This window comes from Podarcis tiliguerta (genome assembly GCF_965153285.1).
Source record: "Podarcis tiliguerta genome assembly, chromosome: 7".
Lineage (NCBI taxonomy): Eukaryota > Metazoa > Chordata > Lepidosauria > Squamata > Lacertidae > Podarcis > Podarcis tiliguerta.
The window spans coordinates 22,038,522-22,056,747 of NC_139540.1; the positions used below are offsets into that span (position 1 = coordinate 22,038,522).

At 39.7% G+C, this 18,226-nt stretch overlaps 1 protein-coding gene across 5 annotated transcripts in view; it reads right to left on the reverse strand.

Annotated features, from left to right (window-relative positions):
* Positions 1 to 18,226, reverse strand: part of FZD6 (frizzled class receptor 6) — a 26,776-nt gene continuing 8,550 nt past the window's right edge. For all 5 annotated transcript variants that reach the window (XM_083450551.1, XM_083450553.1, XM_083450552.1 and 2 more), the window contains exons 3-7: positions 14,408 to 14,604; positions 11,873 to 12,890; positions 9,679 to 9,827; positions 6,300 to 6,743; positions 1 to 4,729 (exon numbers count right to left, since the gene is read on the reverse strand). In XM_083450551.1, the coding sequence (XP_083306677.1) occupies positions 4,567 to 4,729; positions 6,300 to 6,743; positions 9,679 to 9,827; positions 11,873 to 12,890; positions 14,408 to 14,604 (1,971 nt within the window). In that variant the 3' untranslated portion in view covers positions 1 to 4,566. The remainder of the gene's footprint in view (positions 4,730 to 6,299; positions 6,744 to 9,678; positions 9,828 to 11,872; positions 12,891 to 14,407; positions 14,605 to 18,226) is intronic.

Below are 18,226 nucleotides of genomic sequence, written 5' to 3' on the forward strand. Positions count from 1 at the left end.
TTTGTGACTTTTTACAGTATAGAAAACTTTATTGACCAATAGTAAAAATACATATGCCAAATTGCAGACATTTTTTTAAAAAAATCAGATGTGCCAATAAGAGAAAAATTGTTTTTCCACAGAGAATATTTACAACTTTGAAAGTCTCTCTAGTTATTGGAAGAATAGTATGTTCTGAAAATAAGGAAATATCCAGTTAAACCACCAATAGTCTTTGTTAAAGGCAATAAGTTACAAAGTTGTAAAATGCAGAGAACATAATACATTCAAAATTCAATACATTGTTATAACAGGAAACAATTTGATCCATCAGAACTATCTTCCTTATTCAGTTGCCGTTTACATTTCTTTTCTATAATATAGTTTTACTTGGTGTCCAAGACAACCAAATGATGTTGCACAAAGTGGAATGTTGAAAAACAAAGAAACTGGGAGTGCTTTCTTTAAAAAACACACAAAACCACTTACAAAGACGGAGAGCTATAAAAACAAGTGAATGTTAGTGTCATAGATAAGAGCTCAGTTATAATCACCCTTGTCTCTGTTAGAACTACTTACCAAAGAGCGTAAAATGCAGTTGGGCTGAGTAGCCAACAATAATTTCTATAAGTCAGCAGGAATGGCAAAAAGTGCATCTGAACAAAGGCACAGTGCTTTGCTCTTTCCACTGAGCCAAATGTAATGTATATTCCTCACACTTACAATTCAGAATGAAAGGGGTGCTTACAGGACAGATTCTCCCCCTTCCGGCATTATCCAACACTTGTTCTATTTAGAAATTCAACACTTGTTCTATTTTGAATTTTAAATTCAACAACATCAAGGCAGCTTTTTGTTTGGAATTGAGGAATGTGCAGTTAAAATAAACGAGCAGGTGCTGTGGAAGCAAGATGTAGAGAAGGCCACCTTCTTTAAAAGAGGATTAGACAAATTCATGGAGAAAATGTTGGAGGCACTGCACCTCTGAATACCACTTGCCAGGAATGACAAGTGCAGAGAGAGTACTAGTGAAGAAGTTGGGGCTTCCCACAGGCATGTGGTTGGCCATTGTGAGATCAGGATGCTAGACTAGATGGGCCTTTAGCCTGATCCAGCTACGGAACCTGAGCACACAAGCAAAATGACTAAGATGGAGCAGCTACCTCCAGTTCAGTCAGAGGACTGGGGAAGGCATGGCAGGTTTAGCAAGGCAAGTTTAGCAACTCATCAGCAGTGGCTGAAGAAGAGAAACAGATACTTTTTGTTTAAGGAGCAAAATATTACAGTGGCTTATTGGTGCTGGCTGCTGAGAAGCATTAAATTTATGGCTGCTTTGGCAACAGGGGTAACTGTAACCATAGACTCCTGACAACAGGTGAGGACTTTTATCCCAAGATGGCTGCACACAAACAACTTAATTTATTTTGCTACCCAGAATTAGTGCATCACAAAACATTAGCTTTCACTAGACCCACAGCAGATTAGTCTTCAAAATGCAGTTTTCAAAGTCACATTATGTAACTATTGTAAACTGCACAGTGTATATCATTGTGGGACAGGCTTTTGACTCATTTTTTATCATTATAACTGACTTGGAAAAGATGTAGGGCTCTACCACATTATGCCGTGCTTGGCATAAGGAGACACCACCCTGTGTAAAATCCAGGAAATATCATTCTAAAGTATAGGGGCATCTTCTGCAGCCTTTTAGCAAGGAAGCACAACTGCCCTACTCGACCTGTGAAAGGAACAAATTGTAAAGAAAGATGAAGAGAGACTTGGCTGTGCTGCCTTCTGCTCTTTTATGAGAAGCGGCAAAGGGCAAGAGTACTGTTGCAACATCCAAATTGTTTGCCTTCTTTTGCTTGATTGCTATGCACGCAACCTAACTCGGTGCCGCAATACCTTAGTTACTAGGGCCATCCAGTCAAAAGGGCAAGGGGACTGGAAAGAATACAACATTCCTGAGCCACAGCAGGATTGGAGATACTGGAGCCTACGGTCAGTTAAATTGAATGCAGAGGAAATACGATCCAGTGAAACTGCAAGTGACTTCAGCATCAAAGGGGAAATACCCAGGACAGTTTACCCAAGCCCTGCTAAGCATAATCACACCCTTTCCTTGATAAATGTGCTGCCCTTGTGCTTCAGAGCTGCACAAACATACACTCAGTATGTTTATTTATTGAATTTGTATACCACCCTTCATTCAAAGATCACAGGGTGGTTCACAACATAAAAATACAAATGAGAACATAAAATATGTAACAAAAACATACCAATAACCACCCACTTTCACAAACATATTTAAAAGGCCATCCATTGCATGTTAATCAGCCCAAGGCCTGGCTATAGAAAAACATTTCACCTGGTGCCTAAAGAGATGCACCTTGGGGTGAGCAATCCATAAACAGGGAACTACAGTAGAAAAGGTCTGTTCTTGTGTTGCCACCCTCTGCACCTCTTGTGGAAGGGGCACACAAAGAAAGTCCTAAAATGTTGATCGCAGGATCCGGGTCCTTGATATGCACCTTTCTAGACAAGCAGCAAACCCCAGCTGCTGGAATTCAACTGAATTTAAAGAGACAAGGTTGCTATTTCCAGTCTTCTACAGGATATCCTACCAGTTTCTTCCTAAACAAGTGAAAGCAAGCTTTGCTGTAGGACTACTGGATGTTTTTTATATCATTGCCAGGTAGGGACATGGTGCAGAAATCCCAAGGGCTAGTGGGAATAAGCTTAAAGCACCAGGGTTGGGAGCCATTAAAGTTGTCTGAATGGTCTTTACTGCCTTGACCCAGAATATCTAAGCAGCCCAGGGGCTGTTTCACAGCTCTGGAATAAGTGCTATATTATGGAGAAAGCTGCAACTATATCAGGTAGAACCAGACAGATTTGGTTTTTGTAGATTCTACCTGCAGACTAGAATAGTAGAAAGTGCTTGTTTTAATCAGTTGATGCTTCAAAACTGATTTATCAACAAATGATCAATAAATGGACTCAGAAATCACAAAAAACTGATGTTTAAAATGCAAAGATCAGGACTGAATGACTTCTAGCAAAGAAACACACAGTTCCCCCATTTTCCAAGCTAATAGAAAACAAAAAAATATTTATAGAAGGTTACAGCTTAGATCTTCAAAACTACAAAAGGCTAGGAAATTAGCTTCATAGGTACTGTGGTCTATTTGTTCTCTCAAGGGTCTATTCTGATAGGGGGAAAGAAAGGGAAGGGAATGGGGTTCAATGCCCAATTTATGCAGAATCTCACTTTATAAAATATAAGCTACTATTAGATTGTGCTCAAGCCTCAGATTTGAAAGGTACCACCCTGAGTAGAAATACTGAGGTTAAGTAAATTGCCAGGTTATTGCCTGTAATATCTAAACAGCGGTTGGCTTCACCACTCCCCACCTTACCTTACTTGAGCATAATGACAATAATAATAATGAAGGGTAGGAGACAGGTATATAACAAAGCATCCTGTCATGTAAAAGAAACAATTGATCTGTGCTATACTTGTATAAAAGTAGCTACTTTCAAAACTGGTTTTGATTCAAGAGTCCCTTTCCATTTCAGTGTTTAGACCATAACATAAAATTTTACTACTGGCCCAAAAATTATGAGCCATTGCACCTAAGATTTTTTTTTATAACAAAAATAGCTTGTCTACTAGACCCAATACAAATGCCTGCACAGAAGCATCTGCACCAGTGACCACCCAGTATTATTACAATACAGTTGTAATTCATAAAGACAGTTGCACAGCTTGGGCAGAGGCAAATGTCCCTACTACGTTTCTCAGCAGCATCCCATGGGCTGTTGGACCACAGAAATCAGAAGTGGATGTACATGTGTACTTGCCAGATGTGATAATAAGAAAGGGGCATTTGAGAAATCCCCATTTCACAAAAGAACCCCTCCCCCCCAAATAAGACAAATGAAAAATTCAACCCCGCTGAAAACCAAAATAGGGAGATACCTTGGTAAGTTCCAAGGGGGGCTTCTGAGGGAGATGTAGTGTCCACTGGCACCATACTAGAGAACCTAGGCTAAGGGTTTCTCTGGCCTGCAGGTCAGAGCTGGCTGATAAGAGCAGCAAAGGCAGACACTTCAGCCACAGGTGCTCAAGTCACTGCTTGTACTTTGCAGCTTAAGCCAATTCTCCAAGAATGGGACCGTGGTGTTATTCTCACATGGTGCATCAGCTTTCCCCTGCCCCTGTCTGACCCACCTATTTATGATACAGTAAACAGCATTGCTAGAAGTAGGTGGTAGTTTTATAACACAGCTCAAGATACCTTCCATCTCCACTACTGCAATGCAGTTTGACATGAAGGTCATAAAAAGCAGTACTTACTTACTCATCATCTTTTTCACATCAAACTTACTGCTAGCTAGGACATGTCCAAAGTTTGAAGAGGAAGCTGTTGCTAAGCCCCTCACAATGCAATTTTAGTTTTACCTGAAGTGCGACCAAGGAGGATATTGTGGCACCTCCTTGCAAAGCAGAGCGCAACAGTCATTTCCAGTGTAACACAGATTCCATCCATGAGCTGAAATGACTCACGTAGCAATTTTTCCTTTTTAAGCATTTGAACTGTGACCAGACTCCTGAGCTTTCCTTGAATCTGAAGAAGAATGGGCAAACAAGACTGACCCCTTGGGACTGCCTGGCTGGGAAACATCAAGGTGCGGATGACCAACTTGGAGGGGAAGGGATTCAATTAGATCACTTCTAGGAGTTGTCCTGTTATATGCATACAAAAGACAGAAAGAAAAAACATATTTTTTAAAACACAAGAGATCCTATGAACTACTTGGAGAATGATGTTACTAGGCAGCCTATATAACTGCTGTAAATCAGGGATGGGGAATCTATGGCCTTCTAGTTGTTGGTGTACTAGAACTCCCATCATCTCTGACCATTGGACATGTTGGGTCGGGCTGATGGGAGATGGAGTCCAGCAACATCTGAAGGGCCACAGTTTCCCCATCCCTGCTGCAAACAAAACAAACACTCAAGTTTAAAAAATGGGTCACATACTTGACAGGAATTATTAGACATGCAGTTTTGAACTAAAACTTTTGGGTAGCAGGGATGGAAAAAGCCTTTAGTAGAAACGCTACTATCACTCAGAACTAACAACATAGGCTACATTTGTCTTTGAATCAGGCATCAGGATCAGTGTTAGAAATTGAGAAATGAAAGCTAGGAGCAAAATGGTACTTTAAACCTAGGTTATGGGAGTAACAATGGAATGTTTTTAAAAAAGTGTGCCTACACAAAATACAAGGCTGAAAATGAATGAACTGCAGCTAAAATACTATGTCCATTTTTCACATGGTCTACTCCTTCCCCTGCCCACCTCCCTAATATTCTTCAGAGGGTCTCTTCTCCAGTCTTCAGAGAGGGGGAAGGGGAAGGCAGAAAAAGGTCCTCCTTTCCTTCCACTCTGCAGTTTTAATCTGAAATCTTAGGCGCAGTACTGCGCCCAGGGCTCAGAAACTGCTTGCACTAATGAAATTCCCTGTCACATAATGCACCTAGAACAATGGGAGTTTCAAACACTGATCAGGATTCTTACAGTATAACCCAGCAAACTCCAGATCCTGGTTCAGCGCCAAGAGCATGGGACCTTTGTCTTTGCTACATGATTGGCTACATTGTTAAGGAAGGCTTAATGAAAATAGAATATTTGTGTATCAAGATGGACCAAATCACCACTTTAGCTTCATTAAAGTAAAATAACATTTGTTTTCATAATTTATCAGTGTGCACTAAATTTTTACAATATTTATGCTGTTTTGTGGGAGTTGAGTCTTTTTATAGATGCATTACTGTAATGTAAGGACACTGAGCCACCTTGTGCAAACCTAAGTCAGGTCTCCTAGATCCAATCCAACAGGAGTGCACAGGCTCCCACACTGGTTCAGAGTCTTTGTCGTAGCAATTCATCCAACTGGGCCCTTGATTTTCTCCTGAACTGCTTAGAGGTCTCACGGCTAATATCTTATACTTTGGCTTGTCTCCTCTTAAATTCTAGCAAAGTATCTGAACAATTACACCTTGCATTCTATATTCAGGTGTTCAGAGGTGTGGTGTCTAAGACAATGTAGCTACTTTTGCTTAAAGATTGGTTTAGGTGCCCACTCCAGTGCAGATAATGCAGCTCCATGGGATAAAAAGCTTTGTTTGCAAGATTTATTTTCCATTTCCTGCTATTTTAAAGTAAAATGCAGTATTTTTCTCTTCTGATGGTAGTAACAACTAGCATGCAATAGTTAAAAACACATAAAATTAAGGGAAAGGCAATTACCTTCCTTCGACCATTCTTTTCATGCTTTCAGATAAGCTGGCAATATCCTGTGTGTTGTCTGCCTTCCCTCTCTTTTCTAGCTGTTCCAAAGCCACTTTAGGGCTAGGTAACATGTGCAGTGCACTTTGTTCGCTGCAGGCAAACTCTTCCTCTTTCACTTTCTGGCTGATCGTTCCATCTGCTTCCATCTCTCTCTCAGATGTTTCAGGACAGCTTTTGATCTCAGTGAACGTGTCTTGGCTTAAGTAATCATGGTTTGCGATGGCCATGGCAGAAGTTCCGTGATTGGTTGTGACAGATGTACTGGTCCCCATTGACTTTGAAATCACCTTCAGTTTGTGAGAGCTGGATTTGTAGTGCTTCTTTTTGTGCTTCGCTTTAGAGTTGTGCTTCAAGAAAAATTCACATGACTCTTGCAATACTCTTCGGCTTTCACTGATTGGACTGATTGGGAGAAGACAATACATGGTGATTACAACCCTTCTCCATAACTATTTAGATGTGCTAATTGCATTCAGATGTGCAAACATCTTGCTGAAGTCATTGTCAAAACTACCAATTTTAAGATGTGACAGACTGCTCTCTTAACTCATTTTTTACTTTCTTTCATAGAATTCTAGAGCTGGAAGGGACCCAATGGAGCATCTAGTCCTACCCTCTGCAATGCAGGAATTACAGTTAAAGAATTCCTGTCAGATGAACATTCAGATGAACATTCTGTTTTAAAATCTCCAATAAAGGAGAGCCCACCACCTTCTATGGTAGCCTGTTCTATTGTCAAACACCTCTTATGTCAGAAAGGTCTTCCTAATGTTTAATCAGAATCTCCTTTCTGGTAATTTGAATCCATTAGTTTGGGTCCTACCTACCCTCCGGAGCAGGAGAAAACAAGCTTGCTCCATTATCCATGTGACACCCTACAGATATTTCAAGCTGGCTGTCATATAATCTCTGCTTTCTCCAAACTAAACATATCTAACTCCCTCAACTTCTCATAAGGATTGGTTTCCAGACCTTTTATCACCTTAGTAGCCTTCCCTCTGCACATGTTCCAGCTTCTTAAAACCCAGATGCCCAAAACTGGACACAGTAGTCCAAGCTGTGGTCTGACCAAGGCAGAACAAAGTGGTAACGATTATTTCCCTTGATCTGGACACTATCTTTCTGTTGATGCAGTCTAGAATTGCATTAGCTTTTTTTGCTGCTGCATCACGCTGTTGACTCTTGTTGATCTTCTGGCCTACTAAGACCCCTAGGTCCTTCTCACATGTACGGGTATCAAAGCCAGATGCCCCTCCATTTATATGGAGCAAGTCTATAAACTATTTATTGCTCCACTCCCATCTTTACAAAGGGGTGGAAATATCTTATCTAGTGCACAAGATCATGCTGCGGTCGTTTTAAGAGCTACTGCATTTTTTCAAATGTTTTCATTACAAGAAGGGACTTGATAGTGCATGATTTGCTCCAGGACATTGAGCAAGTTAACTGCCAAGTTGGCACCACAGGCCCATGTTCAATATTCTATGCAAGTAGCATTGGAGCCACAGTCCTGCAAGTACAAGAAACTTAGTTTTCCCTTAATTATTACTTACTCAGCCACTCTCTTGGTACAGAAAACACACAACTTTATCAGACACTAGGTCTGTAGGGAGGTTTTCTCCACCTGTATTTTATCTTTATCCATGTCTTCATCTCTTGGCCCTTCAATAACTTCCCTAGTGAATCAAATGAAAGATCCATCTGGTTCTACACCATGTTACTTACAGAGGCAGGCAGATATTTTTATTTATTTTATTTATTTAATTTATATACTGCCCCATAGGCGGAGGTTTCAGGGCGGTTCACAGAACCTGTGAGCTCACAAAAGGGACACCAGGGCAACAGCCTCCCTTGCAACTAATATGATTATGATTAACATGCAATATTATCATGATTAGCATGCTCCCATCATCCCTAGCTAGCAGGACCAGTGGAATTGACAGGAATTGTAGTGCAAAACCAGTTGGAGACCCAAGTTTGGGAAACCCTGCTCTACACTTTTGGCCCACTCTGCTCCTTAGTCTTCACTCTTATTGCCTGCCCTCACCACAGAATCCCAAGTTGCCCGAAACTGGCTTTTCACTTTCCTCACATAATCTGTATCATTTGCCAAAATTGTAGCCATTAATGCATTGAACTATTGGAATATTCATCAAATCACAGCAACTCGCTCAGTGGCCAGAAATGGTGCTCCAGGTTTCATATTACTGCATAATACGGTTGCACATGCAAGCAATAGAAGTTTTTAGTGCAAAAAAGTGCAATATTTACCTTAAAGTAACAACACTCGGGATGTGGGTAAATAAAACTAACTATCTGGGACAAACTAACAGAGTAATAAAAAGGGTCTGTATTTTGGTAGAGAACATCACTTTGCTAAGACACACATATGAAATAGCTATACAATAATGGAAAAAGAAGGAATATGGAAAGGAATATACATCTTCATTGTAAAGGAATGTGGGCTGAAGGAGTTGAAGATAATTGCTTGCAAACCTTGACTAAAGAAATTGAAAGAAATACAGAAATCTAAAAGCCATATTAAGAATTCAGGATGCAAAGGAGAGTAATGGAAAAAAGTATTCCCAAGGGAACTTACACATAGTCTACATAAAACTGTTCAAAATATACTCCAGAAGAATTTAAACCGAAGAACAGACCACTCCGTGGGACCTTAGAGAAAATATTATTCTCAATTTCTCCTCTTCCTGAGATCAATCTCCAAATAATTATGCAATGCCAAGCATCAAGAAAGACTATATAAAATATGGCATAGCGTTAAAACATTCATGCTAATAATACAGGCTGTGAGAAAGCAGATACAAAATTTGACCAAGTCAGACCCCTGCTGCTCAGGATTAAACTGCTCAGTCTCTCTTGAAAAGGAGAAAAAATGGCCAGTTTACCAAGGAAGATTTGGTTTGGGAGGAAATTCAGCATCTGGCTAACTGTAGTTTTTAAAGCTGTAGCTTTAAAAAATCCCCCGTGCGAGGGCACTTCTAGACCTTGCAGATGGTATTGCCCATAAGTTCCAATTCACAGCAGGTTCACATGTGAGGTAGGGAGGAAGGAGGTGGCACTTAAACAATGATGACAACAGGAAGTTCAACATCAAAGATGAAAGACATGTTTTGGGGGGTGGGGATTTTTTTTAACAAGCTGCAATCCTATGAACAAAGTCAGGAAACAACCCAAGATACATTCATTCTCCTTCTCTGTCTCTGTGTCTGTCTCTCTCTCTCACACACACATTTTTAAAACACACCAATTAACAGTGCCCACTAATTTTATCTTGTTGTTTTTAAAGTAAATATTACCACAAAAAAATGTGTCTTACTCTCTTTTGCGATTCCTGTTGAAGAAACTTGCCCATTCTGAGCAAGTCTTCTTGCTTCCCACCCAGAAAACTGGAGAGATGCCAACAATTAAAGTCATAAGGTATTTCATCAGAAACAAAATTATTTCTGGCCTTGCCAATATCTTGACCTGGAAAACAATAACCATTCATTAAAAATACAATAGAAAAATGGTTTTCCGACCCTATACTTCAAAGCAGAAAATGAATAGTGATACAGAAGTTTGCAGTTTTATGTCAACTAAGCTGCACTCAGGCTTAAACAACTTTAAGCAAATGAGAATACTGTGCCTATGCTACACAATTAAAATAGCTTAATCACATTATGTTGTCATCGAAACTCCAGAAAATGAAATGCTGCAAGTGTAAGCAGGGAGAATATGATGCTATGACACAGTACTGAATGGTGTGATTTTAATTTATTTAGAAAATGACACAAAAATAAGAAATAAGCCTCAGGGTAGGGAACCCAGTCTGTAGCCAACTTTGGCCTGCCAGGGGTCCCAGTTCGGCCTGTTAGGCACTTTCTGGCAAAGCACCCACACCTGCCATATTTGTGGGGCCAGTGCCTGCATGACTTCAAAGGAACAATGGCGAGATTAAAGTGAGCTCCCCACTGTTCTTTTGCTGGAGCAAGGTGTGCTCCCCCTGCCCAGTAGTCGGTGGGGAGTGGAAGTTTGCCTTGCTCCAGGATCATGATGGGGTTTGCATTGAAACCCCTGCTAGAATGGAGGAAAAATGTATTAATAAGAGAAAAAACATAACACTTTAGAGTTAAGTTACTCCAGCATCACAAAACTACAATTCCAGAAATCCCTTAGGAGAAGCCTGAAGAAACTTCTTTAGAACTTGCCTGTGTTCTTAAATGTTGAAGGCAGATACAGTTAAGTCACAAAAAATGTGGCCACAGCTGTATAGAAGGGAGAAATGCATAACAAGTGTAGCTAATTCTTCTAAAGTGCTCAGTACTAACCAATTTCTTTAGTGATACTCTGTACAGTAACACAGTTGTGTCATCTGAGTACACAGGAAAGACGATGGAACTGATGGGCTGAAGTTAATTAGAGGCGGCAGGATTTTCAGAGTGCCTTGGGGGTATGTACCAGTGTCTTTTCTGCTGTTCGCTGCAAAATTAATCCACTCTTGTGAAGAACAGGCTCAAAAAAGGGCAATGATATTTAACTCAAGAGCTAACTTGTCTGTCTTACCTAGCGCTCAGATTTTTATTTTGTATTAGCTTAGCCAATTCAGGTCTCTCCATTACCATCCTGGCCTATTTTTATTAGCTTGAGGATCATTAACTAGCTGGTGCCAGAAATATTATTTTGAGTAAATAGTTATTTTAAGAAAGCTTGGACCAAGCTCAATGTAATAAACTAATAAAGTAATACCACTAAAAAGGAAATGCTCTGCTATAAGTATTTTTGCTTAAATAATCCTTATATTGGAATAAATGCAGTATGCATCTAGGTTGGGATAGTCAAATGGTCCCTCTTGATGTTGGGGACTACAGCTTCCATAATCCCTGACCATTGGGCTGTGCTGCCTGGGGCGGATGGAAGTTCACATCTGGAGGGAACTACATAAGCAGCCAAAATGAATTAACATTTCCCTAGTTATAACTAGATCAGAGGTTGCTATCTACAAGTATAAACTTCTGTTTTCATTTTTTTCCATTTTTGAGTAACTTAAAACCTCACTTTAATATGCAATGTAGATAACTTTCCCATCTATTTTAGTGGGAAGAAAAGCATGTTTTAAGCAACAATATTAAAATATGAACAGATGGGTGTAAAATCTGAAGGATTATTGTCTAGCAGAATATTAGTTTTGCTGTTGTTTTAGACAGTATTTTAAAATTTTCTTCTTAGGAAATCATAGCTAGAAGTCACTAACATCTTCAAGGAGGGTTCTAAGGAGAAATTTATTACATTGCTGTGTACTCAGAGTTTATACTTTCTAGGACAATACTGATCGGAGGAAGACTGGATTCCACATTGAACACCAGGGTAGGACCACTCAGAGGCTTTAGTAGCACTGAAGAACAATAGACAAAGCAGCATCACAGTTGTTGCTGCAGTCAAATCCCCAGCATTGCATACATGTGCAGCAGCAGTAAGAGATACCAATATTCTTAATTATTGAGGTATAAATTGTGCAAGTATTTCACCCTTACCTGATAAGGGCAAGGTATATGGAACTTAACACAATGGTCATAAACCCAAGTGGTTTCCCAGATCTTCCTGTACACCTGCTCGTAGATATAACATCCCAAGAGCATCACTAAAGGTACCAGGTATAAGCCACTGAAGACACCGATTCGAATCATGAATTTCTTCAGCTTTTCTTGATTCCTGCCATCATTCTGTATAACTTGCCGCACGTGATTTAGAGAAATTATGCCTGCCAAGAGGAGAGACAATCCAACAAAGACACAAAGGCACAAAGGCAAAAGGACAAAGTATCTGGAAGCATCCAGGTCATAGAGGCCAACGAAACAAACACCGCTGATGTTGTCACCTTCCACTTTGTTCATGGCAAGCAGCATAATGGTGAGAAAGCCAGGCATGCCCCAGGCAATTGCATGGAACCACATTGCCTTTTGCTCAATAGCTTCACAGCTCCACTTTCGTCCGGCAGCTAGGAACCAAGTGACTGTGAGGATCACCCACCACACAGTTCCAGCCATGGTGAAAAAGTACAGAGCCATAAAAACAATTGTGCAGGCTTTGTTCTGAGAACCAAGAACAACTGTCTCTCCAAGCTGCAGTTTTTCATCTACCTTATTACAGGCAGTTCTGTTTCCCAGGACAAACCCAAGGAAGTATACCAGAGACACTATGCTGTAACAAACAGAATAGTATATTATTGGCCTCTCTGGATATCTGAACCGCTTAACATCAATCAAAAATGTTAGGAATGTGAACAGAGTTGCGCAAAGGCAAAAAATTGAAACGATCCCAATGAAGCTTTTGGCGACGTCTAGCTCATGATTACTGAAGTACATGTTGGGACAGGGGGGTGCACACTGATCAATTCCCAAAAACTTGTAGCCTTGGCCACTGGAGGTCTGCAGATGACGTGGACACCAAAATCCATAATCCCTTCTGGGCTGTCCTGGAGTCTTCTTAGTGTCATGAGATTTTGTAGTGAAAGAAGGAGTGACAGCAGCAGTTTCATCACAATCCTCCAACCTAGAAAGGAAAGAGAGAAAATGCAGAGGGACCACTCAGTGCTATTTGCCTAGAGGCTCAGAGCACATACTTCAGATGCTTGGTTATCAAACTAAACTGGGACTGGGATCACAAAGAATAAAAACGGAATTTTTTTTTAAAGGAAACATAACCTCAATTACAAGGGCAAGGAGCCTCCAGCTTGCAGGCCAATCTTGCTCCATCAGGGGCTCCACGATTGCGCAGCCAAGGCAGTAGGATTCAGTCCCTGTTTGCCAATTTGGCAGGGATTAAAGCCCTGGACAAATTGCCCTTTGAAGCAGTGCATGCCCACTGAGGGAGCAGGGAGGTACATATGAGAGGAAATGCTTGTCTATGCAGACCCCAGACCAGGTAGGTTTTTTTAATAGTTTTCATTAGCACTTTGTACAGGGCCTAGAAGCTAACAGAAAGCCAGTACAGGTATGCTAAAATAGCTGTGGCCTTTGCCAGTCAAGAGGCAACTCACAGCATTCTTCTAAGCATCTTTCAAGGCAGCTCCAGGAAGAGTGAACTGGAGTAGTCATTGTAAGAGTTTTCCAAAGCAAGTATAGCTGAGGCCAAACACTTGCCTAAGAGATGCAGCCATAAAATCATAGAATTGTAGAGATGTAAGGGACCATGAGAACCATCTAGTCCAGCCTCCTGTAAATATGCAGCTGTCCCATAGGGGATCAGACCTGTAACCTTGGCATTATCAGCACCATGCTTTAACTAACTGAGCTACCCAGACATGACTTGCTTTATATGTTGTATAACACAGATTTTTAAAAAAATATTAAAGCTATTTATAAATGCTTTTAAAATAAAGTGGCCTCCAAATGCACATGTTGTCCTTTATAGGCGATATCATATTATGTGCTTTATGACCATGGCAGAAGAAAAGGCAACAATAAAGTTCTCCTTCAAGAGTGCTTCATCTTTGAGGAGATGGGGGCTCAAGGTATGAGTTTTTCCTAATTCTTCAGTCTTCCTCACCTCAACTGCTGTTTACCAACTACCATGCATGCTAGTCCTGTAATGACCTCTGTTTCCTATATGGATGAGCAAGAATCCAAAGTACTAAAGAGCTTGTACAGAAGAGAACGGAAAAGTTGAACAGTCTAGGTTGAAATATATATGCAAAGCAAATTTGCTTATTCACTTCATCAGATATACATTTGGTCCAAGCATACTCATAAACCTGGCATACTCATAAACCTGAAAGAGCAGGCACACTCTTCTCATCACAAATACTACTGGGGAGTCCAATTCAGAATTGTTCCTCCTCAAAAAAGGGGAGGGAATGGAAGAACTGCATGCATTCGGGGTGATGGGTGTCATCACACAAATGGATTGCAACAAAGAGCATCCGTTTATACAGAAGATCATCTGTGTGGAGGAAGCACACAGGCTGATATTTAACAAAGAGAAGTTTATTGCATGAATGTATGGACTAGGACTTTGTCTTAGGCCAGAGTAAAATCCATTGGAAATAAAGAGAATTAAAAACACTGTACCTGCTGCATTCAAGTTCCTCATTCCAATTAATTCCAAAAGTGTTTATCACTTGTTTACAGTCAGAGTACACTCTTTCACAGAGACTTCGGCATGGGTGAATCACACGCGATTGATCCAAACAGGCAGGCACAAATGCTTTGCAAAGAAATGCATGAATATCTGGTGAGCACTGGACATTCAGAAGAGGAAGGAAATCCTTTGGGAGAGGGAAAATGATACTTTGATTAGCACATCTACAAAGTTTTCTTGTAAAACTGACACTGTCTTGTTACAGAACTTGAGTTACAATAGATTAGTAAATCATGAGATTTCAGAAGTGGAACAAGTGTTTAAATGGAGGTTGAGGGCACTCCAGCTCATCTTCTCTCATCTGCCTTTGCCAGTAGCCATGTTTCACATTTCCCCATCTCTCCTACTGCTGCTGTTGCCCTGCATAGGGAAACACAGTCTTCAAGGCAATGCCAGATTCCTAGAGCATCTTGCTGAGCAGAGGAAAGGTAAGTTTGGAAGTATATATAAAAAAAACTGGAGTGTGCGCCGAATTGAAAGATGTGACTATAAAACATTGCATTTGGACATTTGCATCTGGCAATTTCTTTCCAGTTAGATTCATGCAACTCCCATCTATCTTTAACATGGTCAACATAAAACTTTTTCAAACATCAGGAAGCAGTTGGCTTCAGGGAGAACCACGGAAGCCCACTGCAGTAGCTACTAAAAGCCCATAGACTGTGCATGATTTCTGGAATTTAATTTTGACAGAAATGATCAACATTACTAAAGAAACTATTGTTTCTTGTCCAAAATTAATGTTACTGAATTTTTTTTATGAAACCAACGTAAATATATTGTCAAAAAGAATTGGTCTTATATATGATCTTGGCAGCAAGAACAGTAATTGCAACTCAATGTAAAACAGCCCAAAATCTTACACAGGATGCTTGGTACAACTCACCTCTGGAATATATGTATAGTGGGGTAAAACCATGCATAATTTGAGATTTCAACAAGGACTATAACCTCCATACACTTTTTATATGATTTAGCATATAAGAACCATCATTTCCAAGACAAAACTCTTTGAAGACAAGCCTGGTAAATCTAGAACTGTACTTGATAATCTGATAACGTTGATAGTCTTTACCTGGACTTTGTTATTTTAACCCATGAACAACTGCACTTATGCCTATTTTATAGTTTTGTTTTTCATCTTTTAATTTTCATCTGTTGTTATAATTGTTCTTTGCTATATATGCATTATAAAATGAAATAATAAAAAACTTGACCAAAAAAGCAAGCCCACAGAGCTTGAAATTCAGCACCAAAAGGCTTTTGAGAGTTTCATGCTATAGGCATATATAGACTTTATTTAAGGAATGTATGCACAGAATGACTTCATCATGATCAAGGTGTCTCCCCTGCCAGGTAAGTAGACATTCGAACTAGGTTTATCCAACCCATCTTATATAAGTTCCCTCGGCGTTCAGAACAACACAACATCTCCCTATTACTATAGGACGAAAGCCCAGAAGTCACATATTCGATCGCCAGATTTTGCGCTGCCATGATAGATATTTGTCGAAGGATGGTCTATGCTACAATTCAGTCCTAAATTAAAGGCCCATGCTGTTAGATCCGCACTTCTGAAGCCCCACCCCACATAGCTGTTTTAACTTGTCTTTTTGATTTTTATTATCAGATTTTACTCATCAATTATTTATGCTTAATTAAATATTCTATGTATATGTTTTAATCTACATTTGGTTCTTGCTCCCATTTATTTAACAATTATCCACTTAGACTCACAATGTTATGCTATTTATTTAGATGTTTTGCTTATGCTGGTCTGTGACCGTAATAAAGTAAATTCAATTCAAAAATTCAATTCAATGACTTCATCTGTTTATTTTATTTATTTCATAAAATTTATGCACTGCTTGATTGTAAAAAACCCCCTCAAAGTAGTTTACAAGATAAAACAAAAAATCAAGAAAAAAGAATACAACCTTACTTTAACACATACAAAACTTAAAATATTAAAAACAGATTAAAATTACTTCAACTTTCTAAGCATCTGTGTAGGCTTGTTTAAACAAGAATATTTTTAGCAGGCATCAAACGAAAGTTAATGAATCCCTTGTTGGGGGTGGGGAGATAAGGAGAAATAACTGTATATGTATTTATATACACACAACCACACCTGACAGCAACAGTTGGATGAGGAAATGTAGCTGCTGCCACTGTAATAAATTCCAGGTTTCTACTGTGAATACTCTAGTAGTCACATCATATTTTGTTTCTTGTAACCATGTTACATGTTTAATTAAATATCCAGAGCCCTATTGCTCACTTTGCATTTGGTAATTTCCTTCTGCTAGTTGTTAAAAGTGACAGATGACGCTTTCCAAAGTACCAGGTTCTATACTTACCTAAATGAAATAATTTTATTTTGCTTATTATTTTCAGTGGCCATCTGGAAGATATATAAATAGACATATTTTCCCTTTACTGTTCGTATACATTAAATAGGCCAACTGGAAACTTTCCATAAATGTGGGAAGTCCACGTTTCCCAACAACCACCAAAAACAAGAGCAGAGGAAAACACATTCTCTAGTTGAATTGTTAGCATGGAGAGTTGAATTGTTAGCGTGGAGAGGTGGAATGCACAATAACTGAGATCATTCCTCTACAGGAAATTAAGAATTGTTTCTTAAGCATTTAAAGAGGGTTTTGTCTCTCAGGGTCTGGGGAAATTTGGTGTTCAAATTACTGTTCGTTGAAGGAAAGAGGAGAGAATGGGAATATGTAGATTATGGCCTGCTCCCAATTTCTCCCAAGTACAATCCCAGGAGAAAAGTACATGACTGAATGTAAGAGTATACTTCTACTTTTTTCATGGTTTCTTGATAACAGAATTCATCATGGGATGCAGAGAAGCCAATTTCATTTTGGGGAAGATGGGGGAGCATACATGTATTATCAGGTATAAATGTTTAAACCACACTGCGCTGCAGACTGTACACTGCCTCAGCAGCAAGGCCTGAGGCAATCAATAACCATTGCAATAACTTAATTTAGGTTCCAATCTGACCCCCACTTATCTTAGGACAAAGAAACAGAAAGAAACCATGGGTTTTCTTTTCCCCAGTAGCCCTTGGTGCTACTGAAAATTTGGTTTTGTACCTAACAAAGTTTATCTAATTAAGTCCACAAACATGCTCAAGACCATCCAAAGAGCTTCATGTATATGTATGGATTTGAATCCAAACTTCTCCTGGCTAAAACCAGCAAATTATCCCCTACATTACACCACACTATCAGGATCAAGATGATGTAATTATTGCAGCTTTCAACATTTATACACTGCATATTCACAGATGCAACTGCCTTGTGATCTTAGAACTGTGAAGGTGTTTCTCTGGGTTTAATGCAAGTGTAATCAGCTGAAAGGTTCCAATCAAATGCCAGGGAGGCCATATGAGTGACAGGCAAAGCAATTACTTGCCTTAGGCTAGAGTCCATTAAAGTTTCATTGTCAAACCATAGTTTTGTAACTGAACATTCAGGAGCGTTCTTCCCCTTCCCTTTTGGCTCTCACCCTCTCTAGGTCAGCACCTCAAGTCCTTGTCTCTGGTTACAAGCCAACTATGATTAGTGGTAATGCAATCATGCCAGTTAGATGTAACACTGACCTCAATTAAAGCTAATTAGGAAGGGCGAAGGAAGAGGAGTAGGCAAGCCTATGGCGTGCTCATCATTACCAAACTACAGTCTCGCAACTCGGCACCAAACCATTCCAATAAGTCACCAGCAAAA